This window comes from Pan troglodytes, chromosome X (genome assembly GCF_028858775.2).
Source record: "Pan troglodytes isolate AG18354 chromosome X, NHGRI_mPanTro3-v2.0_pri, whole genome shotgun sequence".
Classification (NCBI taxonomy): Eukaryota; Metazoa; Chordata; class Mammalia; order Primates; family Hominidae; genus Pan; species Pan troglodytes.
In genome coordinates, this window is record NC_072421.2 from 38,067,984 (window position 1) to 38,095,473 (window position 27,490).

Sequence of the window (27,490 nt, forward strand, 5' to 3'; positions counted from 1 at the left end):
ATCACACCTTCATGCTCTGGTCACCTCAAATATCCATTTTAGATATGCCATTTACATAGAAAATTATTCTATCTGAATTTTATATTCTAGCTCTCCTAAAGATTACTGGTTAAAATTATTAAAAGAAGCCAGAAAAAGAGAAACCAGAAATATTTTCCCTTTAAAATACCAGAAAATGTCAACATAACAAAACTGCTGCTTTGGACATGATCACACAGAGGATGGATTCCCTACAGTACATAAATGAATAAGGGGAGAAGGATGGAAACATATATGTCCATTTTATTTCATATATATATATATATATATATATATATATATATATATATATATATAAAATATATTTCCCAGAAAGGACCTGGGAAGTTACTTCATTTTGCAGATGAATACAGTGAAGCCAGAGAGGTTAAATCACTGACTCAGGGCCATATTACGACAAAGCTAGAAGTTCTGAATTTTCCAACCATGGTTACCAGACCCCCCCACATACCCCGTAGCTTTAGGTTTCATGTTATACACAGAAAAGGTACCATTCATGGCCCAACCAGCACTATATCACACTGCTTCCTCTACATCCAAGGAATACATTTATTAAAATGTATTTTAAGGTACTAAAGGAAAAAGGAAGAAAGATCTAAGCAATTTTAAAGTATCTCTGCCTTCCCTTCTGCAATTATGACCTTCAGGGCATCCATCAATCCTACAGGCCCATGTCAAAGAACATGGGAAAAGATATCTTTTCAGCTTGTTCTGTTGAAAGCATCTAGGTGAAAGAGCTATTAAGCCTTAAAATGTCACAAATTGTTCAGATATTGTTCAACCAGGACCATTTTTGTGAATACCTCTCTGAGATGATGACAAAATAGGTAGTACATAATAGAGTCACTTGAGTGGAGGGAACTGTGGCTCCTGGAAAAGAAGATAATTGCTTCATAGCACTTGGTGCTGAAGCTCCCACAGGCCTCCTCTTTGTCTTCCCAAAGTGACTTTTAAGGATTTGAGGATCTACTGTCATGGTGACGGATTGGAGGGTGTCCATTGCCCCTGACCTGAAGCTGGATAAGTGGAAGAAATAGGGAGGTCACCCAGGGCAATGGCAGCAAAGAGTGTTTTCTACTCTTTGTCCCTGGGCTCTAGGATAGCACTTAACGAGAAAAATCAATTGCAACCTTGTGAGTGCAGTCAGAACTGGAAACTGCATTTAAATTTGCCTACTCAGGCAGTCAGCCCCACTTTAAAGAGCTTTAGAGTTAGAGATTTCTGTGGCAACAGAGGTGCACGTGGGCAAAAATTGTTTTGCAGGGTAGTGAAGGCTAGCAATGTTGTTAGATTGGCACTTTATGGCTGCCCAGTTTATGTGGGCTTGGCTGTAAGTAACCCAATGAACAGTGACTTTTTAAAAAGGGATTAGATTTTCTCTTATAACAAAAGTTTGGATATAGGTGGTCCTGGTTGTGGTACAGATGCTCAATAATGTCCAAAAATCCCAGAATTTTTCTTTCTCCTCCATCATTCTCAGAATGTTGGCCTTTCATTCATGTGCTCATAGCTGCAGAATGCAAATTGGCTGCTACTACTTCAGGCCTCACATATACATTCAAGGCAGCCAAAAAAAAAGGAAAGGAAGATAATAGCCATGTATGTCCATTTTATTTCCATGTATTATGAAACAAAAAGCTTTCCATGAAGCTCCTGCAGATTCCTCCATTGATCAAGTGAGGCCACATAGCCAACCCTAGCTACAAGGAATGCAGGGTACTTGGCAAGGGACAATGGGATTTATATGTTTGGCTAAGGCTAATTACTGTCACTTAGGGCTAGACACAATTGCCAGCCTAATAAAACTGATATTCAGTTAGCAAGAAATAAAGGGAAAAGAGATGTCGCTAACTAATAGTGTAAGCCACTATGAATTCAGAATTGGCCTTTCAAAATAGGAAGGGCATTTACTGTATATTTGACAATAAGCAACTATTCATCCCTATATTTCTATACTCTCTAGTACATTATCATGTACCAAACAGGCACTTGAACATTTTGAACCATGGTTTGAGAATACTGTAATGACATACTCATTTAACAGTGGCTTAGAGAAAGGTATGATGTGAAATAGTCAACAAAGCATTCAGCCTTAATAATGTCGTCATTCACTTTGGGTACATCAGGAGACTGACAACTGCAGATAATTCAAGTAACTGATGCCAGGAAGCTACAAAGTGTTCTAGTCCTTTAAGCTTCCTATTAGGAAGAAAGTACATAAGAAAATAGACATATTGATAAAATAAAATGCCTAGAATAGGACAAGTTGAACCTGTGTTCTAGTTTCACCACAAAAGACTTTTTGCCTTTTCTGTAAGAAATTAAACTGCTGAAACATACTATCATGTTCACATTAAGGAATTACAGCCCAAATCTATATACAGTATATAGATTTATAAATGTCATAAAGACTTGAATCATAAAATGCTATATGTGAAAGACACATTAAAGACTGCCTCAGCCTGACTTCTTATTTTTCCAGATGAGGAACTGAGGTCCAGAGAAGTTGCATGATTTGTCTGAAGTTATATAGTTAGTTCGTATCTAGAAACCAGATAAACTTGGGAGACATTTTGAAAGAGCAAAGGAATGTCATTTTGGGAAAAGTGGGACAGAGAAGGCTGCAAGTGTGGTGATGATAAAAGTAAATACACAGACATGAAGGGTCATACATTGCTAATTTATGAATTATAAGTTAGAACAATTTAGGAATGCAGGCTGACATAAGCTGGTCCTTGGGTGGAAGATGAGGTATAGGAAGTAGGCAACAGCATGGTTATTTTATGAGAAGTATGCTGAGCTCAAACCTCCAAGGCCTGGAGTTCAGTCACTATTGGACTTCAGATGTCCCTTTTCACTATAGCTTGCAGGCATTGTGCATGTGCTTTATGCTAGGAACCGTGCTAAGTATCTTATATGAAACCCTTACAGCAACCCAGTGACGTAGATCTTATTATCACTACTTTTTACAAATGAGAAGAATGAGGCTAAGAAAGAATAAGTAACTCACAAATTCACACTACTAGAAAGTGGTAAAGCTAAGTTTGGAACTCAGGTGTATCTTACCCCCAAGTCCCTGTTTATCACCATGCTATTCTCCTTTTTATGTTCAAAAACCAGATTCCTCCAATGCTTTGGAGAACCATAGAGCTTGGAACCTAGAAGCACCTTAGATGTCACCTAGTACAGTGCTACTCAAGAGGTGCTTTTCTGGCCAGGAGCATCACCATCACCCAAGATCTTGTTAGAAATGCAAGACCTCAGGCCCCACTCCACAGCTACTGAGTCAGAATCTCTGAGGGTGAGGCCTGGGAAGCTGTGTTTTAGCAGGATCGCTAGATGGTTTTTAGGAACACTAACATTTGAGAAGCTGTGGCCAGTGAATAGATACTAGTCCAGCCCCTTTATTTTAGATGAAGAAATGGGGGTCTGATGACTTAACCATGGGTATGGTGCCAAAGGAGCCTCAAGCCCTGATCTCCTGATTCCTAGTCCAGTGCACTGTCTGCTGTGTTCTGTGGTTTCCTCATTAGCTTCCCACAATGTGCATTGGTGCCTGTGTTGGAAACACTGGATGGCATTTAGTAGACTTCTGGCCTGACCCAGCATGTTCATTCATGTGCACATCAGGTTTCTCCTTCCATTCCTCCATGACTCAGACCAAAGGCATTTCTCTATACTCAGGAGGTCTTTTCCATATTTTCCCTGTAGCCCTCCTCTTCTTCATTATCATAATCATAGTATTATTACTTTGCTTTTTAAAACTACTTTTGCATTCATTCAGTATTTCATGTCAGCAGTTCTCAACCTTGACACTCTTTGTAATAACGTGGAGAGCTTAAAAAGGATACTCATCCCTGGGTCCCAGGCCCAGAGAGTCTGATGTAATCAGTGTGGGGTGTGGACAGGGCATTGGGATTTTTAAAAGCTCCCCAGGTGATTGCAGTATGCAGTCAAACGTTGGGAACTGCTTTTTCATAAGAGTCTCATTATTACCTGAGGAGATAGGTGGGGCAAACGTAATCCTGTTTTTGTAGATAAGGAAGCTTGTGCTCTGAGACATTTAGTGTCTTAGAGGAAAGAGAATAAAATCATCTAGTGACAGTTGGTGCAGACTGGGTTACCAGCTACTTCTAATAAATCTTTAAAGCCAGCAGTCAGGCTGTAAGAATGGGGTAAAACCTGTTTTTCTTTTCTGGTTTCTAGTGTTTTCTGGGTTTGTTTTTCTTCACATGAGAAGGGAAAAGAAACAACTGTGAAATGGTACCTGGGACCAAATGTTTATAACTGAAATTCCATGCTGAATCCCCTTAATGACTGGAGGATAATCATCAACTAGAGCAACCTGCTTCCTATTCCTCATAGCCCAGCATAATAATGATCAGGGAGCATCAGGAAAACCAGTTGGAAGGGACTCGCTCATTCTGCACCAGCACACATGCCCCATTTAGAGACCAGTTAAGAAAATAACAAACCTGGCCACACTGGCTAAAAGAGCTCCTCAGTGGAGCATGCAAATATGGACATGTCTGTCTTACATGCAGAATATTGGAAGAGAATTTCTTATCGTTGCTGTGTCCCTTTTCTGGGTAATCTAATCATTTAAATGATAATATGCAACACTTTTGCTTGATGCTTCCTCTCGCTGCCTTGAATGTCGTTGGGAACTTCTATTGTTCCTTCAGTCTAACTTCTCACCTTTTCCAAAAGAAATCCTCTGCTGCAACCAGCCTCTCTATTTTCATAATCCTTTGCTACTTCAAGTGTGGTTGATGAACCAGCAGTGTCAGCCTCAGCATCACTACTGTTGTAACAAGGAGCTTGTTAGTAACAGAATCCTGGCCCCATCCTAGACCTACCGAATTAGAATCTTTGTTTTTTATCAAGAGCCCCAAGTAATATGTGTGCACCTTGAGGTTTTTGAAGCATTGCCCCAATACACAGGACTCTCCCCATCATCCAATAGGTTAAAAATGCTCTCTTCCCCATGCTTTCATTTACCCACTTCTTACTTGTCCTTCAAAGCTCAGCTCATATTCCTCTTCCTCTGTGAAGCCAATATTTACTCCATTCACGTTACTCCTTTACGGTACTACTTTTAGGATTTAAATGAATGCTGAATATTTCATTATTTAAATGTTTTGCATGTCTACTTAGTCTCATTATTAAGATTCCATGTTTCTCCAACCTAGCATAGGCTTTGCACATAGTACTCATGAATTATTCAGTTTGTCAAGATCAGTTTCCTACTTGAAGGTTTTTCTTTAGCCCTATTTTGTATCTTTAAGCTTGCTCAACACCTTTTCTGCTCATGATGTTCTCTGGAGGTCACTATGCACTGTAAGAGTGCTCATGATGTTCTTCCTCAAAGAAGCTCCTCCAAGTTTCTGTCTTCTCAATACCTTAAGTAAATCTTTATCTGCTACAGAGATTTCCTGAAAGGCCTGGCTCTTTCTTGTAACCTAGTAGATTCCAAGTGAACTACAACCCCAAAGAGATATAGGAAGTAAAAATTTAACCACTTGTGAATATTGACTTTGTATAAACAATTTCTCTAACTTTTTAATTTGAAATAATTTGGACTGGGAATTTTAAAAAATAAGTTTAATTTTGGAGATGAGATGTTTTACTACTCTGTTCTGGTGCCCGTAGGAAACTCAGGATCATTTTCTGCTGTTTCATGTGGGACAGGCCACGTGGTGGTATCTCTTTTGCTGGTCCCAGACCCTGAAGCAAGAGACACACCTCTGAGGCTGCCACCTTCTTGAGTTCCAGGCAAAAGGGAGGCACATATCCTAACAAACTGTAGATCCTCAAACCTGTCTGGAGGCCTGTTGTAAGACTCCTAAGGCTTGGCATGATGGGATGGAGGTAGGAAAGCAGGAACACCACACTCACACTGACTTTCAACTTCTGGTTTCTTTTCTATGTCAACTCATCCCACCTTGAAAAGCTTGTATCTCCATCCTGAGTTTACTCGGAACTATCCTTCAAATCCATTGTTTTATGGTATCAATTTTAAGTATTAAAAATACCCAGGAGGCTGGGTGTGGTGGCTCACACCTGTAATCCCAGCACTTTGGGAGGCCGAGGCGGGCAGATCACGAGGTCAGGAAATCGAGACCATCCTGGCTAACAGGGTGCAACCCCATCTCTACTAAAAATACAAAAAATTAGCCAGGCGTGGTGGCGGGCGCCTGTAGTCCCAGCTACTTGGGAGGCTGAGGCAGGAGAATGGCATGAACCTGGGAGGCAGAGCTTGTAGTGAGCTGAGATCATGCCACTGCACTCCAGCCTGGGCGACAGAGCAAGACTTCATCAAAAAAAAAAAAAAAAAAAAAAACCCAGGATCTAACAACCCAAAAACTTTTTTCTTTATTGTTCATGCATATCAAAAGTCATTTGTCTCATTCCAGTAGCTCTAACTTTAAAAAAAGACATACAAAAAAGTCATTTTGATGTTTATTGGGTAGTCAGATGGCTTCTTTCTCTAGGCAGAAGCCTATCCTACCAACAGGATGATGAGGCAAAGGATTGGGTGAAATAAATTGCTGGGCGAAAACATTAAGTTAATATCAGATTCTTACTCTGTTACATATATGTTTGCTATGATATCAGAGTGACCCTGCATTCTATGCAGATGGGCACTCAGGGCATTTTGGACTCTTGCATGATAATGTTGGTGGTGCTTGAGCAAGGCCTAGGGTGGGAAGTCTAGCACCTCCTTACAGTTGTTTCAGATTCTGTAAGGATTGCCTGTCAGGTCAGACTTAGAACTGTACTTCTGCACTAATAATTCATTGTCACCTTAAGACGCATATTCCGTATATTGTAAAAATGTTTCCTTGGGCTCTACCCACTTCCAAAAACGTGTTTGGGGTGGTTTACAACAAAAATTCACAAATACAGTGAAACCATTAACCATTCAACATGGATTAAGGTTTAAGAGGTAAAATGTTTATAGCAAAACCCCTAGGGTAAAGGAAGTTTCTGCACTAAGCACAGGAATTAACTCTGCCTTTTGGCCCTCAAGACTAAGACAAACTCTCACTTCACTTTGTTAGGTGGGCTATGAGGGTAGCTTATCACTTGGGCCTTCATACAGAGGCGTTAGAAAACTGTGAACAATATCTTCAACAGCAGTTTTACAAAAACTTGTCTTTTTTAAAAAATCAACCTTTCCTTTATATAGAAACCAAAGCCACGATAGTCATAGTTAGAAAAAATAATCTGTGGAAAGCCAGATTTATATACTCCAGATATACAGTGTTGTCAGGACCTAACCTAATATTGGGAAATTTAAATAATTTATAGCTAATGTATCTTAAGCCAGTGCTTCTCAAACTTTCATGGGCATATGCTACCATCTGGTGATCTTTTTAAAATTCAGTTTCTTGGCTAGCCATGTGCAGAAAATGGAAACTGTACCCCTTCCTTACACCTTATACAAAAATTAACTCAAGATGGATTAAAGACTTAAATGTAAAACCCAAAACCATAAAAACCCTAGAAGAAAACCTAGACAATACCATTCATGACATAGGCATGGGCAAAGACGTCATGACGAAAACGCCAAAAGCAATGGCAACAAAAGCCAAAATTGACAAATGGGATCTAATTAAACTAAAGAGCTTCTGCACAGCAAAAGAAACTATCATCAGAGTGAACAGGTGACATACAGAATGGGAGAAAATTTTTGCAATCTACTCATCTGACAAAGGTCTAATATCCAGAATTTACAAGGAACTTAAACAAATTTACAAGAAAAAAACAACCCTACAAAAAGTGGGCAAAGATATGAACAGACACTTCTCAAAAGAAGACATTTACATGGCCAAAAAACATGAAAAAAATTTCAACATCACTGATCATTAGAGAAATGCAAATCAAAACCACAATGAGACACCATCTCATGCCAGTCAGAATGACGATTATTAAAAAGTCAAGAAACAATAGATGCTGGTGAGGCTGTGGAGAAATAGGAAGACTTTTACGCTGTTGGTGGGAGTGTAAATTAGTTCAACCATTGCGTAAGATAGTATGGTGATTCCTCAGGGATCTAGAACCAGAAATACCATTTGACCCAGTAATCCCATTACTGGGTATATACCCAAAGGAATATAAATTATTCTACTATAAAGACACATGCACGTGTATGTTTATTACAGCACTATTTACAACAGCAAAGTCATGGAAGCAACCCAAATGCCCATCAATGATAGACTGGATAAAGAAAATGTAGCACAGTAACCAAAACAGCATGGTACTGGTACCAAAACAGAAATATAGATCAATGGAACAGAACAGAGCCCTCAGAAATAACGCCGCTTACCTACAACTATCTGATCTTTGACAAACCTGAGAAAAACAAGCAATGGGGAAAGGATTCCCTATTTAATAAATGGTGCTGGGAAAACTGGCTAGCCATATGTAGAAAGCTGAAACTGGATCCCTTCCTTACACCTTATACAAAAATCAATTCAAGATGGATTAAAGATTTAAACGTTAGACCTAAAACCATAAAAACCCTAGAAGAAAACCTAGGCATTACCATTCAGGACATAGGCGTGGGCAAGGACTTCATGTCCAAAACACCAAAAGCAATGGCAACAAAAGCCAAAATTGACAAATGGGATCTAATTAAACTAAAGAGCTTCTGCACAGCAAAAGAAACTACCATCAGAGTGAATAGGCAACCTACAACATGGGAGAAAATTTTCGCAACCTACTCATCTGACAAAGGGCTAATATCCAGAATCTACAGTGAACTCAAACAAATTTACAAGAAAAAAACAAACAACCCCATCAAAAAGTGGGCGAAGGACATGAACAGGCACTTCTCAAAAGAAGACATTTATGCAGCCAAAAAACACATGAAAAAATGCTCATCATCACTGGCCATCAGAGAAATGCAAATCAAAACCACAATGAGATACCATCTCACACCAGTTAGAATGGCAATCATTAAAAAGTCAGGAAACAACAGGTGCTGGAGAGGATGTGGAGAAATAGGAACACTTTTACACTGTTGGTGGGACTGTAAACTAGTTCAACCATTGTGGAAGTCAGTGTGGCGATTCCTCAGGGATCTAGAACTAGAAATACCATTTGACCCAGCCATCCCATTACTGGGTATATACCCAAATGACTATAAATCATGCTGCTATAAAGACACATGCACACGTATGTTTATTGCGGCATTATTCACAATAGCAAAGACTTGGAACCAACCCAAATGTCCAACAATGATAGACTGGATTAAGAAAATGTGGCACATATACACCATGGAATACTATGCAGCCATAAAAAATGATGAGTTCATATCCTTTGTAGGGACATGGATGAAATTGGAAACCATCATTCTCAGTAAACTATCGCAAGAACAAAAAACCAAACACCGCATATTCTCACTCATAGGTGGGAATTGAACAATGAGATCACATGGACACAGGAAGGGGAACATCATACTCTGGGGACTGTGGTGGGGAGGGGGGAGGGGGGAGGGATAGCATTGGGAGATATACCTAATGCTAGATGATGAGTTAGTGGGTGCAGCGCACCAGCATGGCACATGTATACATATGTAACTAACCTGCACAATGTGCACATGTACCCTAAAACTTAAAGTATAATAAAAAAAAATAATAATAATAATAAAAAATGAAACAAGAAGAAAATGTAGCACATATATACCACGGAATACTATGCAGCCATAAAAAGGAATGAGATCATGTCCTTTGCAGGGACATGAATGAAGCTGGCAGCCATCATCCTCAGCAAACTAACACAGGAACAGAAAACCAAACACTGCATGTTCTCACTCATAAGTGGGAGTTGAACAATGAGAACACATGGACACAGGGAGAGGAACAACACACACCAGGTCCTGTTGGGGGATGGGGGGCATGGGGAGGGAACTTAGAGGACAGGTCAATAGGTACAGCAAACCACCATGACACACGTATACCTATGTAACAAACCTGCACATTCTGCACATGTATCCCAGAACTTAAAGTAAAATAAAACAATAAAAAATAAATTAAAACAAATAAAATTCAGTTTCTAATTCACTGGGTCTGGGCTGGGGCCTGGGAATTTGAATTTCTATCAGGATACCTTTACTGCTGGTCCATGGACCACACTTTGAGGAGCAGATACCTCTTAGAGATATCAGAGGTCTCAAATGGGCTATTGACAGAAGTTTGAGGACAGATAATTTAAGACTGGACAGATAATTCTGAGTCCTCCATGACTCAGACCAAAGCCATTTCTTTATACCTGGGAGTTCTTTTGCTAGTTTTCCCTTTAGCCCTCGTCTTCATCATTATTATTATATTGTATTATATTATTATTACTTTGGTTTTAAAAACTATTTTTGCATTCACTTAGTATTTTATGGCAGTAGTTCTCAACCTTGACCACTCTTTGTAATCCACTGGGGAGCTTAAAAAAGATCCCGGCCGGGTGCGGTGGTTCACGCCTGTAATCCCACCACTTTGGGAGGCCAAGGTGGGCAGATCGCCCGAGGTCAGGAATTCGAGACCAGCCTGGCCAACATGGTGAAACCCCGTCTCTGCTAAAAACACAAAAAATTAGCCAGGTGTGGTGGTGGGCACCTGTAATCCCAGTGACTCGGGAGGCTGAGGCAGAAGAATTGCTTTAATCCAGGAGGCGGAGGTTGCAGTGAGCCAAGATCGTGCCACTGCACTCCAGCCTGGGTGACTGAGTGAAACTCCATCTCAGGGAGAAAAAAAAAAAAAAGTCCCAATACCGGGTCCCATGCCCAGAAGAGTCTTAGCATGTACCTTATCATGCACCATAGATGCAGGTATCTTTGTTATTTTGAGTGAAAGGATCTAGTATGGTAGGTAGGAAAACTGATGTGTTTATGTGAGGGATGAAGTGACAAATGAAAGGTTTGGCTTTATATTCATGTCTATTCTAGTTAGGCTCTTTTTGCAAGAAACTGAGACTCTCAAATGACTAAAAAGAAAGGGCGGAGTATGGGGGTGGGTATTGTATGGAAAATTGGTAGGAAGCCCTAAAGGGAGTAGCCCTAAACTGTTAGGAAGAGGGAGCTATAAGGACGAGCTACTTTTCTTTAACTTTCTCTCTTGGTATCATTGTTTCTTTTAGCATATCTGCTGCAGTCTCCTTTCACTCTCTTTTTTTTTCTCTTTTTTTTTTATTATTATACTTTAAGTTCTAGGGTACATGTGCACAATGTGCAGGTTTGTTACACATGTATACATGTGCCATGTTGGTGTGCTGCACCCATTAACTTGTCATTTATATCTCCTAATGCTATCCCTCCTCCCTCCCCCCACCCCACGACAGGCCCCAGTGTGTGATGTTCCCCACCTTGTGTCCAAGTGTTCTCATTGTTCAATTTCCACCTATGAGTGAGAACATGTGGTGTTTGGTTTTCTGTCCTTGAGATAGTTTGCTCAGAATGATGGTTTCCAGCTTCATCCATGGCCCTACAAAGGACAAGAACTCATCCTTTTTTATGGCTGCATAGTATTCCATGGTGTATCTGTGCCACATTTTCTTAATCCAGTCTATCATTGATGGACATTTGGGTTGGTTCCAAGTCTTTACTATTGTGAATAGTGCAGCAAGAAACATACATGTGCATGTGTCTTTACAGCAGCATGATTTATAATCCTTTGGGTATATACCCAGTAATGGGATGGCTGGGTCAAATGGTATTTCTAGTTCTAGATCTTTAAGGAATCGCCACACTGTCTTCCACAATGAAAAAAACCATTATTTAAAAAATTAATTATTTTATCTGTGCGGTTATGCCTTTAACTTGACATGCAGTTAAATTTGTTTCATTTTATGACTTTTTAAAGTCTTTAGAGTTGGCAATTTTGTTATTCTTTATAGTTAAGTTTATGTTTTTTAACTAATTAAAAGACTTACCAATATTAGAAAATAGAAATAATGTGAATATGCACACTCACATTCTTTTTATTTGTGTCCTTTTTCCTAATCCCTCTTTACTGATATAATAAACTTTCTTTTTCTGTTTTTTGCAAGTTTTTTTTTTTTATACTTTAAGTTCTAGGGTACATGTGCACAATGTGCAGGTTTGTTACATATGTATACATGTGCCATGCTGGTGTGCTGCACCCATTAACTCGTCATTTACATTAGGTATATCTCCTAATGCTATCCCTCCCCCCTCCCCCCACCCCACGACAGGCCCCAGTGTGTGATGTTCCCCTTCCTGTGTCCAAGTGTTCTCATTGTTCAGTTCCCACCTATGAGTGAGAACATGTGGTGTTTGGTCAGTCTCCTTTCACTCTCACTGCTAGTCAGTCTCCTTTCACTCTCACTGCTGGGTGGTTTATTCTGTTTTTCTCCATCACAGCCCCTGCTTACTCCCTGTTGACCTCAGTTTATGCATGGACCCATTCCTGACCTGTCTTCAGCAGCAGCTGGGATTGCTGACAGCTTCATTTTTTTTTTTTTTTTGAACATGCATTTCAAATTGTTGAGAGAAGGAATTTGATTGGCATTGTATGCCTTAGGACACTGGCACACCCAAGACTTAGTTGCTATTCGCATATTCAATCAGTGCTGATGGGGGAGGGGCAGGAGGTGTTTGAGGCCTAGAAAAAGAAATACAGCTAGCAAAGACTGCCACTTCCTGTAGGTAGGACTCTTGCCTTGGGAAGGAGTCAGTGGTGAGGCCAGCATTCTGTGGTTTGGTCCTTTTTATTCACTTTTTTTTTTTAAGAAAGTCATCTCTCCTCTGCATGGAGGTAGTTCAGTCATAGCATGACTTTCAGGCAGGGCCAAGAAATATAGTATGAGCTTTATTGCCCTCTTGTCTCTTCATACTCAGAGGCCAAACCAATAGGAATATTTCACAAGGTCAGTAAAGTGAATCAGTTAAACTAAACAAAACGGTTTAAACCAAACCACCTCAGATTTGCTTTGTATTTTTGAGATATCTTAATTTATTTTAATTCAATGTAAAAAGAAAAGACTGTATTCCATCCAAAGTATCAACAAATGCATTGATCTTAGGGGCTACAACTACAGGAGAGGGAATAATTTGGGTTTGTTTGGTGAAGGCCTGATGGCCAGGGAGCCCCGCTCTGCCATTCCTAGTCATTTTTGTTCCCCCACCGGAAATGCTGCTCCCTCATTCCCAGGATCTCAGAGTGTCTCAAAAGCACAGAGGCCATCTTTGGAGGCAGTGGGTGTGCTCATGCTTGTGCTCCTGTGTACTAGGGGCAGAGAGTGGAGGGATCTTTGAGAAAGCAGACACAGGAGAACAAGCTCAAGCCCTTACCCCAGAATCTCAACTCCCTTCTTCTTTCTGTACTGTTTGTTCAGGGGCGAAAAATACTCTTCCTCAGCGTTCCCCACACACAGGCTTTTAATGAGCTCTGTTTTTAGTTTTTATTTGCTGATCAATAAACTGAGGGTAGGTCTTGTCTGTTCCCAGAGATAAAGAACTGCATGCATAACTGGTCTCTATCCAGCCGAACAAGCGCCGGTTTCTCTTTGTTTTTCACAGTGTTTCTGAGAGATAAGAGGAAACCACCCAGACATGATACATGACCATGGGAGGTTTTGAAATAATATTTTATAAACTCATTCCCTATTCTAAGCTGTGGATTCGGGATAGAAAGAAAGGGGGAGGGCACCACATATAGCATAAGTTGATTCTTTTTTGGGATAAAAATAAGCAGGCAAACACACACATACACAGACATGCACACACACACACAACATATGAATAAATGTTCAGCTGGGGAAATAAGCCAATTTTCAGTTATAGGCTTGAAAGTCAAACAGGAAAAATTTTAGTAGTGCAAATGAATACATCCCTGAAAATTCAGTGACTGTTTCCTACCACAAAAACTTCCTCTGTCATATGGATTCAAAATCAATATTGAGCAGAGCCAGATATATTCCCAGAAGACTATGGGATTCAATCAGGATAGAGTCCAATTAAGTGCATGCCCTTCGGGGCTTTCAGCAGGTTTCTGAGAAAGAGGGGTTGATCTGAGACAAATGATGATGCAAGATTTTAAGTAGTGTAAGACTAAACTTAAGATCAGTTGGCACTGATAAAGGCACAAAGAGTAAATGTTTTCAATACCAAATGAAAATTATGGTAGCAATTTGAATGGTTGTATTTAATCATTTAGGAGAAATTTGCTATTAAGCTAAGGAAAGAAGACTTGGGGCTGATATGATAGGACAGTGGGGATGCAGCATAGGAAGATAGGGTCTTGAGGAATGTTAGGAGGAGTACACTTAAGAGACAGAGAGAGTGGTTAATAGAAGGGAAATTTAAGTTGAAAGCCATGGCATCATTATTTCAGCAAATAGAAAAAAAAAAAAAGAGAATGTAGTCTTACTGAAGACGAGTCCATCTTACCTACTCTGTGTTACTGTTTCTTTCTATCTCTAGACTCATGAGCTTTAGTTGCTCTATTGTAGACTCTTGTCTATATCTCATCTCCAGTGCTGGATGGTAACTTGCCTGTAGGGAAAAAATATGTCTCATGGTTTCTCAAATTTCTCCACAACACCTAGTGTGGGACCTTACTGGAATAGTAGCTCAATAAATGTTAATTGGCAGAATTAATTAATGAATGGTATCCTCATGAAGTAATTATTTTTCCAAATTAAATGCTAGATTTTGGGAAACCAAAGCTGGATTATATTTTTTCCTTCTAATACCAGGTAAATCAGAGGAGCAATTTATGAATAAATCATTAGAAACTTATTTCAAAAGGAATTGGCTGGTCTAATGCTGGATATTGGGTAGGAAAATTAAATGGGTCAGTTTTAGGAGAGAGGCCAAAATCCAACAGACTTTTTATTGATCCCAGATTCATTCAATCAGACTAAACTTAGATGTTTTTTAGTTTTGGTTAATCTGACCAGTACGTTTCCTGTGCAGGTCTACTTTTTGGGAAGATTGGCTTCATGAGAGCACAGGTTCTGTCTATCTTGCTCACTGTCATATCTCCAGCATCCAGAACAGTCTTGCCTGGAATGTAGTAGGGGCTTAAGAAACAATCATGGAGCGGAGGGAAAGAGAGGGACAGAGGAAGCGAATAAAGAATGAAGGGAGGGAGGGCTCTGAATTTCATACCAGTTAAACTGTCACTTATTTACTCACTCATCGGTTGTGAAGGACCCCCCTCAGATTCTGTGTTAGGCACCAAGGATACCAAAATTATGAGGTGCCACAGTGTTTGCTCTCAAAGAACTGATAGTCTAGTGAGAGAGAAAGAGACAGCTCTAACACAACAGAGAGAGATCTAACACAACAGTGCTGTGCAGCAGAGCAAATGTCACTGTCATAAAGGGAGTGTGCCAAAGGGAACATCTAATTTGTCCCAGGAAGGGCAGGATGCAAAACATATGGCTAACCTGAGCAGAATCTTAATAAATGCAATGATGCTTTGAAGGCTTGAGAACCGTTTAATCTGTATAGTCCTAAAACCGACTGTGGACAGATTGAATAAAACATGGAAGACTGCAAGTCATTACATTTTGGCCATTCTCTATTCAGAGTCATTTTGATATTAGAAGTTATTTTGTGTTGACACTATTGGACTTTGGTTTCATTCAGGTAGTACAAATGCCTACAGTGAGTCCGTCATACTGCAGCTTATCACAGAATCATGGCTTTATAAGTACAGTCTTTATAAGCACAGTCTAAATAACACAAATTGAAGGTCCGATGTTTGGGCCAGACCTACACTGTACACCAGGAGTAACAGCTTTGTTAAGCATAATCAGTTAGGACCACTATTTGTTCTTTTCTGAGCAAATCCTTGTTCCTGTGACAAGGATTAATGATATGACAGCCATAAGGTAGTCTTTGTATTTTATAGCAACCTATAGCTGTAAAGATGTGTGTTTTCCACCGAAATGGCAAGTTTTCTAAAGAGGGTAGGTTTGACAACTTGACAACAAAGGAAGAATCAGTGGTAAAAAAAAAAGAATAAATTTTCGTTGACTAAGTTTATTTACATATAGTACAGGATTCTGTGGATATGATGCTAGACTTCTTAAGCAAGAAAATTCAGTGTCTAAGGAAAAAGGAGATCCTGCTTTGACTTCTACTTCTGGATTTCCTTATTCAGGTGCTGACTCCAGCACAGATCAAGTCAATTTGTCAGGCAATTCTGGACTCTGGGAAGCAGTATGCCATAAAGAAGAGGAAACCATTCCCCCTGATGTATTCTTACTATGGAACCGAATACTTGGGTAAGTGAAGGTGTTTGCATGGGCCTGTAGGATGGGGAAAGTCTCTAATATAATACCAAATAAAGGCTGGAAGATTTTGTTTTTGCCAAAGGTCATTACTATTCATTTAATAAGAAATACTTTAAAATTTTCTTTAAAAACCTATACTGATACATAACACAAATCACAAGTTAATATTTGTTTTCGTAGTCTACCTGACAGAAATGTAGCTATTTTAACAATTACTTTCACTAAAGACTAATATCTTTATTCTAGATTGTAAGCTCATTGGCCTGATTTTGCTGAAACATTGTGAAAACTTTTCACACACGATTGAAAATAGTGCCTCTGCATAGGGAAGTAGGATTCAGCCACTAACATTTTAAAGTTTTTAATAGTAGTGTGTTTATAACAGACTATTGAATTGTAATGGCTAATGGTGAGCTCTGGGCCATGCAAAAAAAAAAAAAAAAAAAAAAGGGAAATTAGTTACTCTTCTTTTGAGTCCTTCAGTGGCTTACCATTACTACTGAGCAAGATTTGCAAGGCCCTTTATGGACCACCTGCCTCTTTCTCTAGACTCAAACTTTATCTTTACCCTCCAGGTTCTGTCCAGCATAGTCTCCCACATGCAGTGTTCTCTTTCCACCTTTGTCCATGTTCCTTTTGCCTAGAATGCCCTACTTCCCCCAACCCCTTTATCTATCTGTAATAATTATACCCAGATTTCAAGACTGCTCAAACATCATTAATCTGCTGAAAAATGTTCCGTGCTTTTGGAAAAAGGGTTGTTGAATCCTCTCTGGAGAAAGATTCACAAGTTTCAGGTTTTCTCCCAAAGCAAAACTGGGTAACATGCTGTCATCCTGCGTATACTTCTATTGGAGCCCTTATTACACTGTAATTAGTGGCTTACCTGCCTAACTGCCTGAGCAGGCTTTGTACACCTTCAGGATGGGAACTTTCTCTCATTTATCTTCATGATTCCTAGACCTTCACCACAGAGCTTGCACATAATTAGGGAACCCAAATGAATGAATGAATAGCTAATAAACAACTTCAATGAGTTTTCTCAAAGAAATTTTATGTCTGTTTAAGTTTCCCCAAAATCAAATGCTGAGACAAGGATTTGGGTGTAAAAGGTTTATTTGAAAGGTAATTTCAGAAAATGTTGATAGAGGTGTGGAGAAATGAGACAAGAAAGAGAAAGAAGCTAATTGAGTGTGTAATAATGAGCAACTGTGGACAACTGAGGCTCAGTTCCCCTAGGGAATCTTAGAGACTTTATAGAACACGTCTCAGAATCATTTCACCCAAGGGGTGAGGAAGCTGGGGTATTCATCCACCAACTCTCTGCTTTATTGATTGGCTGCTCCTAGAGGTATTAATTCCCTAGCAATTCTGTCCTGCCCCTTTGGGCAGGGCATACTCCTGTGGCCAGAGAAAGCCTCAGGCAAAATGATAGATGCTTGAGATATGAAGCGGGAGCAAAGATGCATCTGAATGGTGAGTGTAGATGAGGTGATGAGCCAGGGCACTGACAGTGTCTGCTATAGTCCCCTAATCTATTCCATTCATTTTTCTGGTTTTATTTTTTGAGACAAGGTCTTGCTCTGTCACCCAGGCTGGAGTGCAATGGTGTGATCATAGCTCACGCAACCTCGACCTCCTGAGCTCAGTTGATCCTCCTGCCTCAGCCTTCCAAGTAGCTAGGACTACAGGTATGCTTCAGTATGCCTGGTCAAATTTTTATCTTTAATTTTTTTTTTTTTTTATAGAGACAGGGTCTTGTTATGTTGCCCAGGCTGGCCTTGAATTCCTGGCTCAAGTGATCCTACCACCTTAGCCTCCCAATATTTTTCAGGTTTTCGTTACAGAAATTAACATTCTGGCTTTCTACATATATATAGCTTAAACTAGATTTCTATCTAGTGCATAAATATTTTCCTGAAAAGCAAGCTTTTTTTCCCAACAATTTCGAATCCAGCAAAATAAAGATATTTTCAAATTTCATGATCAGATTTTAAGAGCAATAGAAATTTTGACTGAATACAAACTGTAAAGCTGTTTCCAGGGAGTCAAGAGTTCTGAGTATGGCAAAGTGAAAGATCCCTGAATGCAAAAAGAAAGCTTTAAAGTTATAGAGTTGAGTTTAAAGAGCAAGCCATCAGAATATATTGACCCTAGTACTGCCCACTAATCGGGATTCTACTAACTGGGAATGAGTGAAAACTCCTAGAGGGACTGGACTTTTACCTTTGTTAAGCTAACTTCTTTTCCAAAGGCAGGTTCAGGCCTTTGCTAGTTCAATACCCATTGCTAGTTCAGAATTCTCTGAGGAATTCTCAAGACTTTGCTCAGATGACACTGTCTGTATGGAACCTTCAGCATCCCCTCCACCTCTGAGGCCAAGTTAAGCTCTCCTCCATTCCTTCTATTAGTCCTTGTAGTAGTCATGGTTCTCTAGACAAACAGAATATGATTTCTTATATAACTAAATGATTTATTATAAGGAATTGGCTCACATGATTATGGAGGCTGAGAAAGCCAGATCCAGGAAAGCCAATAATGTAAGTTCCAGTTTGAGTCCAAATCTGAAGGCAGGAGAAGGCCAATGTCCCAGTTCAAAGACAGTCAGGCAGGACAAACTAATTATTTCTTACTCAGACTCTTTATTCTATTCAGGCCTTCAGTGAATTGGATGAGGTCCACCCACATTGGAGAGAGCAATGTGCTTAGCTCAGTGAACAGGTTCAAATGTTATTTTTATCCAGAAACACCCTCACAGACACACCCAGAAGTGACATTTAACCAAATATCTGGACACTCCATGGCCAAGTCAAGTTGACACACACAATTAACCATCATACTCCTGGTACACATTGCTCATAGAACACTTATCATGTCATGTTCTAATTATTTCTTTACAAATCTGGCTGTTTCATTGGACTGGATGGGGAGGTCTTCAAATGTATCGACCAAATCATGTTTATCTGTATAACCAGGGTTAGACAGTGCCTAATATGCAAGTGCTAAATGTAAAGGATTAAGTAAATGAATATCAATAACTAGTGTTAACATTACAAAAGAGGGATTTAGTCTGTTTTGTGCAGTGATCTATCCTCTGTACCTAGAACGGTATCTTGTACAGAGTAGATGCTTAATACTTGTGTGTTGAATGAATAAAAAAATAAATGTTTAGGATACCTAGACCAAATTATTTTCAAGCATTTTAGGAGCATTTTCATGAAAGCTACTGATATTTCAATTACAAAGTTTTAAAAGATCTCTTCTCTAAAACAGAGTTTGGTCAGCAAATTTTTTCTGTAAAGGGCTAGAGACAGTAAATATTTTCAGCTTTCTGGGCCATATGGTCTCTGTCACAAATACAACACTGCTGTTGTAGCCAGAAAGCAGCAATAGAAAATATGCAAATGAATGAGCATGGCTATTCTTTAATAAAACTTTATTTAGAAAAACTGGCAGTGAGCCATATTTGGCCTGCAGGCTATAGTTTGCTAGAAGCCTAGTTCTTAGGCAACTTAGTTATCACATTGCTATATGAGCTTTCAAGTAATATTGGCTTTATTGTTTTTTATCCTGTTGATCTTTTCACTAAATCAAACTAGCTGTCCTCCCAATTGTGTGAATTTTATGCCTTGTTTGTTAATACAGGGGCAGCTCACGGCTTGTCGTCTATTCTTCAGATGCTTCTTTCTTACCATGAGCATCTCAAGCCCTCAGATCGGGAATTGGTATGGCAGAGCGTGGACTTTCTCATGGAACAGGAACAAAACTGCAACTGGCCACCTGAGCTCGGCGAGACCATCGAGAGAGAGAATGAGCTGGTGCACTGGTGCCATGGCGCTCCAGGTCTCACACACTCTGTTATCTAAAAATATTGCCTTTCGTCTAGGTTAGCCACAGGGTGGTTCCTTTTCTGAGAAGTGAGGATAGCTGATCTTATGTCATTACTATGTGAGATAAAAGGGTCAAGATGAGATTTTTCAAAGCCAAATGTCCTGATCAGTAAACAACTTCTGAAAATGGTCCTCTACATTTTAAAATATATGATCTATATCTATTTGTTGATAAAGTTAAACTAACATTGTCCAATAGAAGTATAATATGAGCCACATATGTAATTTTCATTTTTAGTAACCTCATTAAAAAAGTAAAATCAGGCAAATTAATTTTAATAATATATATTATAGTTCCCAGTGTACCCCCAATATTACCATCTCCATGTATATCTGATTTGAAAATTGAGATATTTCACATTTTAAAAAGTACTCAGTCCTTGAAATCCAGCATATACTTTATACTTATGTCAAATGTCAATTTCGACTAGCCACATTTCAAGTGCTCAGTAGCTACATTGGATAGTGCAGATCTGGAGCCTGGCAATTCAAAATGTGGCCCCTGGAACCAGTAGCATGAGCAACTGAGAGCTTGATAAAAATCCAGAATCTCAGGCCCCACCCTAGACCCACTGAATCAAAATCTACATTTTAACAGTATCCTTAGACAAATCGTATGCACTTTAAAGGTTGGGATGCACTGTTCTACAACTTCTTCAAATGAGAATTTCTATCAGTACCAAACAAAATGTCTAGAAACATGAATAGCCATCCCCAGTAAACTCTGTGGAATTGAGGCTAGAAATTTAGCAAACCCTATCTTTTTCCCACTTTTAAAAAATTCCATCACACTGCTAATTAAGCCTTCACAGAAGGGGTAATTTGAAAAAAAGTTAAATTCAAATAAATTAATTAATATTGGTTAGATGGCCGGGGAGAGATTTAAAATACCAAAATAATACAAAATTCTTAGATTCTGAGTCGATTTAATTTTCAAGGCCATGCTTCAATCCCACAAGCACAGTTTTAAAATATATTTGATTTCTCTGTACTTTTTTACCTGAGTTTCATTACCTTTTTCTCCCATTAATTAATGGTCTTTAATCCAACTATAATTTCATTTTGGGGGGTACAGTTTGAGTTGATGAATAATAATCCTTGAAAGTATAGTCTTGAGTTGATGAATAATGTAAGTCGCAGTGTATTGGTCATATTTTTTCTGCCTGCTACATTTACCTATGGAAGGAAGTTCAAAATGTGTGCTTGTACCAGTATCCATGCATTGTGTGTTATGTCCAGGCTAACTTCTGCCAATTATGATTTGAGCCCATTTCTTTTTAATTTGACCTTTTTGGTGGGGGGGGCGGGGAAAACAAGTTATTTACCATGCTGGAAATGATATTCCTTCTTGTTAGGCTCAATCCTTCCATTTCTCATTTATTTTAATTATTCTCAGTGATGGTCTCTGGATATCCTCCAAGCATACCAGCAAGGATCCTTGAATTTTGGAGACATCCCAATTTAAACACAGAATATCTTAAAAGGATTCAATGTGCTAGTAAAAGTCCTGAAAAAAGTGGGAAGATAATCTACTAAAATGAATGACTGGGTCAGTTAATTGATGTGGGTGTCTTGCAGGGCAATTATTCCATCGTTTCTGTATACTAAATACCATCTGTCTTTGTAAATCATTTACCGTAACAGTGCAGCATAGGATTCATCACTTTGGAGACTATATCCTCCTTTATCATTCATGTTCAGTATCTAGAGAAGATTAAACATAAGTTTTAAAGAAAAATTATTCAGTCCACGTATTCACTGGACTACCAAAAATAAACCAATTCAAAAATGAATAAAAAACTAAGTGGGGCCCATTATTTTACCAACCCCTATCCCCACCTCAAGGGTATTGGTCTTTCTTTGAAGAGATGCTCTAAAAACAGCATCAAGATTGATTATAAGTCTAATCAGTGCAGTCCAAAGACCACCAAGATTTTGCAGAGGTTGGCAACATCTCCAAAAATTCTATGCAGGAAACGAACTATAAAATAATTTTCATTTATTTAAGGAAAACATTTTTGAGAGTAGATTCATGAACAGTGCAGATGGTTTGAGGCAGCAGACTAATTCTGTGATTAAAAACCTGCCAGAAATAATTCACAACGTGGAGCTTCATTAATGATACCTTATCTGTTCCTATAATTGTTTCCTATTGATGCTCCTTCAACCCACCTCCACAGGTGACAAGCCTAGTTATCATTTATGCAGTGTAGAAATAGTTCTTTAAGTTAATAACTCCAGCTTCTAATTTCAGCTCCAACACTAACCAGTTTACTGACCTTAAGAAAGGGTGACTTTGTTTCTTTTGTGCCTTTGTCTCTGTATCTGTGAAATGAGCACTTTGAGACTGAGTAGTGGAACTCAATCTTTTTATCACCACAGACCGCCTTTTATACTTTGGTCCCTTGCCATTCCTGAGGGCTGTTCCTCAAGAGCTTTGTGAACAAGACATTTTTAAATACCTTGTGTGGCATATAGCTTTTTTCTCAATAAGTGCAGTAAAGTATTACAGGAAGATTAATGTGACCCCTTCATAACCTTGACAATTCTGAAATACAAGACCAAAGTCATTTACAAAATCATTAAAACAAATGCTGTGGCTAAAAGAAACTCTCAACCGCATTAGGTTACATCATTGCTGTAGTAACACTGACAATGCATTTCCTTGACTCTGCATGAAGTACAGGAGTGGGTATTTTTTTTTAAAAACTCATTTCATAAAAGCTCTTGGGTAGGTGACTTTGAATAAAGAACAACAAGGCTTTTGCAGTGCAGATATCATTGGTCATTAAGCTCTGTAGTGCGCATTGTACAATGCATGCCTCAGCGGAATTACACAACCCAGAATGGACCTCAGTGGTGATTCTCCAGTGTGTTGAAGCTATACGTGCCAAGTGTGGCTGTCACAAGGTCCTATTAGATCCCGTATTTTCAAAAGTTTAGTCTCTCAAAACATATTTATTAAGTAATAATTAATTCCTTTTCCCAGTTGCATTTGGCAAAGTCATACATCATTGCTGACTCAGGCTTCTTATCAATGCACAATAATTAGTGTTCCTATGATGAAATGATGTGGCTCCTGGTTCCTATCAAAAGCAAAGAAACCCCCCATTCCTTTTTTTTTTTTTTTTAATTAAGCAGCCTCATTGTGGCTTCCATTATGCTGGGTTAGGAGCCAACAGGTTTACTAAATTTTGGTTTAGAAGTTTTACGAGGTCACTTCCATGTAACATTCTGTGATCCAGGATGCAGGAAGAGGCTCTTTCACCCTGGCCAGAACCACAGGATCAATACCTTTTAAGCGGTCTGGGGCTCATGGCCTGGTATAGCAATTAGACCATCTCACCCTTCTTCCTTCTACATCTCTCATCTATACCCCAGTATCAGCCTGTGCTGGGTTGAGAAATGGGCCACTTTATGGTCAACAGACATGTATGAGGTTCTTGGCATTTGCCAGACACCATGCCACACACTAGTGGAACAAAAGTGAACAACATACAGTTTCTGCTCTTGAGTAGTTTGCACTGTATCAGGGGAGGCAGCCATGGAAATAGATAATTTTAACTGGGTTCTGTGTAAGTGCTAAAGTTTGTATAGGATCAGTGAAATCTCAGAGGGGTTCCTCATGCTGCCTTCAGGTCCAGGGAAGGCTTCCTGGAGGTTGTGATGCCTAAGGTAAGTTAGCCAGATCAAGAAAGGTACAAAGCTTGTTCCAAGAAAAGTGAACCACATTGGTAGTAAGAAGCATGGAAGCACTGTAGGTGGTTTGGTTCTACTGAAGTGAAAAGTTTCAAGAAGGGAATGGAGGAAAAGAGGTGGGAAAATAGAAAAGGAGCTCAGTCACAAGGGGCTTTCTGTGTCATGCTAAGGCATCTGGGTAATAGGGAGTCATTTAGTAGTTTAAGCAGGGGAATGTCATGGTCAGATTACGGTCCTAGAAAGGTCATTCACTCTGCCACAGAATGAATTTAAGGCATGGCAGACCTGGGGACAGGAGGCTAAAGCAATCATCTAAGAAGGACACCTAGAGCCTGAGAGAGGCCAGCAAGAGCAGGGCCTTCCCACCCACCTTCCTTTGATTGGCTGTAATACCCTCCTTCTTCACCAAGCTCTTTCCTCAGGGTCTAGAATTAGAGCTTGGTATCAAGAGGAACCTGTAAGGGAGCAGGGAAGCAGAACAGGCCAAAGAGGAGCATGTCTTACCTGGAGACTAGCTTCACCCTGAGTCTGAGGAGAAGCTAAGAAACACAGATTACATAAAGAAGCTGGGTCTCTCTTGAGGCAAGGAAGTCGATATTTTGTATCCCTGTGTCATCCCTGTGAGGGGTGGCTGCATAGCATAGCCTCTCATTTGTCTGAGGGCAAATCTCTCAAGAAGATGCAGCAGTGAGCTTTGTTAGTTGCCAACTTTCACAGGAACTGGGAAATGAGGCACTTGCTGGCAAGGTAAAGCTGATCCATGCAGGTCATCAACAGCATCCAGTACACCTTGCTAATTCCTTATCAACCCCCAATAATCAGGTTAGATGGTGTCACCCCTCTAGTAGTCATTTCCTTCTACCAAGTGTGTGCTAGGGGCCCTCCTGTGTGCTTCCATGAGACTTCTATTTCCCCTCACATAGTCTAATTAATACTTCCAGTTAAGCTGAAAAACACCATGAAGATAGATGCTTTTTAAAAGCTTAGCACCTGCTACTGTGCCTGGCATATAGCAGATGCCCAATTAATATAGAAACACTTACAAGTTCTGTGAAATGTCTCTTTCATTGACTTTCTATTTTTTTAGAGAAGCTTTTTTTGTTTCTTTTTTTTTATTGAGGTGAAATTTACATAATATACAATTAACCACTTTATTATTTTTTATTTTCTCCACTTTTACTTTGATTCAGAGGGTACATGTGCTGGTTTGTTACATGGGTAAATTGCATGTCACTGGGGTTTGGCGTACAAAGGATTTTGTCATGCAGGTAGTGAGCATAGTACCAAATAGGTAGTTTTTCAACCCTTACCCTCTTCCTACCCTCCCTCCTCAAGTAGGCCCTGGTGTCTGTTGTTCCTATCTTTGTGTCCATGTGTTCTCATCATTTAGCTCCCACTTATAAGTGAGAACATGTGGTGCTTGGTTTTCTGTTCCTGCATTCGTTTCCTAAGGATAATGGCCTCCAGCGCCATCCATATTCCTGGACATGATCTCTTTTTTATGGCTGCATAGTATTCCATGGTGTGTATGTACCACATTTTATTTATCCATTCCACCACTGATGGGCATCTAGGTTGACTCCATGTGTTTGCTACTGTGAATAGTGCTGTGATGAACATACACGTCATTGGCTTCATTTTTGTCTTTCTGCTAACATAACCAGCTCACAGCTACCCTGTTACCCTTCTTTAGGTCTCTCCTGATACCACTAAAATTGGGACATTTTGTCCATAATAATCACATTGTCATATAAAAAATAAAAGTCAACCAATCCAAAGCAAAAACACTTCCATTGATTCCCTGATGACCACAGAGTACAGTCCAAGCTATCTAATTAGATTTGTAAAACCATCCATAATCAGAACCCAGTCTAGCCTTCTTCCCCACTGGTCTGTTGGTTAGAACATTGCCCCACTAGCCTTCATGTGGCTTCTTCCTGCCTCCATGTCTTTGCCCTTGCTAATCTTAGTGCTAGATAGAATGCCCTCCCTGCTTCATCTTGGGCCTGGAATTCTCTATGTATCCTTCAAAGTTCTGAAAAAGTGCTCCTTCCATTTAAGGCCTCATCTAACTATCTCCGTAGGGAACTTCCACCTTTCTGATTCTACTAGTATTATTGAGAGAACCATTTATTTTATGTTCCAGCAGCATCATGAAATATATATCCTATTATGTATCAGTCATATGCATATATTTTTATCTCCCTTTTTAGAGAGTGCCTTCCTGAAGGGTAGGAGTCATGTTTAGCATTTATTTAATATCACCCAGGGCTGGAACTGACTATATAATTTGGGAGGCCCATAGCAAAATGAAAACGCAAGTTATTTTTAGAAAAATTATTAAGAATTTCAAGGTGGTAATAGCAGAGCATTAAACTCAACATGGAACCCTTTTAAGGAGTATGGGCTGTAGGCCTGCACAGGTGGCATGCCCATGATTCCAGCCTTGCCTAGGGCTGTGCGTACAGTACATAATCAATGACTACTCTCAAATGAATGGATGCAATGAATGAATTAATGTATGATTAAATAAGTTCAGTTCTTTTAATATCATCCTTTAGTTTGTGCAAGATACTTTGTTCCTAAAACTGAGGTGGGAGAATGCTGTAGGTAAACATTGTCAGTAGTTGACTGGAAAGCATTGACTGAACAAAGAGCTTGTTGCTTTGTAAGTATTAACCACAGGGTATATTAAAGGATACACTTAAAAAGAGTATGAAATCATGACTCTCATACAAATATAAAAAGAATATGTATGAACCATTTTACTGAGCTCATTATTTAGTGAGGGAACCAGAAAGATGTTACAACTGTTTCAAAGGGAAATCCAAAGAGTAGACATATTTATATAGGCCATTAGGAATGCTGAAATAAATTTGCTTAATAGATGCAAAACTGGCTTCTTCCACAGAGGCAGAGGGAAGTCAACCTCTACCAGACAGAATGTGAGTTTCTAGGGACAGAAAATATTTATATTACTATCAGTTTTCTACAAGACAATTTCTATCTCTACAGAGTTGTAAAATAGCCTAGTCAAAGCAAGGAAAGGCAATGATAACCCTGATTGATGAGGTAGTCAGGATACCAGCTATATTTCAGTCTTTCACACTTTTTATATAGGAGAAAGGTAGGCTATGCAGGAGAGAATGTGATCTTGTGATACCAACCTCCTCACTGAATATGAACACCCAGAACTTGGGGAAAATCATTTCTATTAATAGCTGTTGCTTCTCTTGTTTCTCTTGTAATTGATACTACTTTTGTTGAAGAGCTTTGAAGGAACAGTTCTTTCCTTGGAACAATCAGGGTGGGAAGGACTCACTTCACAGCTAAAGTAGAAGTCTTGGCAAGGTCCTTCTGGAGCATTGTTTTTCTTGGAAAAACTCCCAGTTTTGCTCTTAAGAAAATGTGTATAGTTATAAGTACTTAAACATTACAAATTTTAAACTACAAATTCATTACAATACAAATATTTAGCCATTTCAAATAACCAAATATACATAATGCTTACTAGAGTATGCGTCATTAAATATTAACCCATTTGTAAATTAAATTTTAGATTTTATCCATCTATGTACGTCAATAAAAATGTTGCTCTT

General features: G+C 39.2%; 1 protein-coding gene across 2 annotated transcripts in view; it reads left to right on the forward strand.

The window, feature by feature from the left end:
* LANCL3 (LanC like family member 3) overlaps positions 1–27,490 on the forward strand; it is a 108,190-nt gene that overhangs the window by 70,200 nt on the left and 10,500 nt on the right. For both annotated transcript variants that reach the window (XM_003317420.4, XM_016943516.3), the window contains exons 2-3: positions 16,170–16,293; positions 19,948–20,145. In XM_003317420.4, the coding sequence (XP_003317468.1) occupies positions 16,170–16,293; positions 19,948–20,145 (322 nt within the window). The remainder of the gene's footprint in view (positions 1–16,169; positions 16,294–19,947; positions 20,146–27,490) is intronic.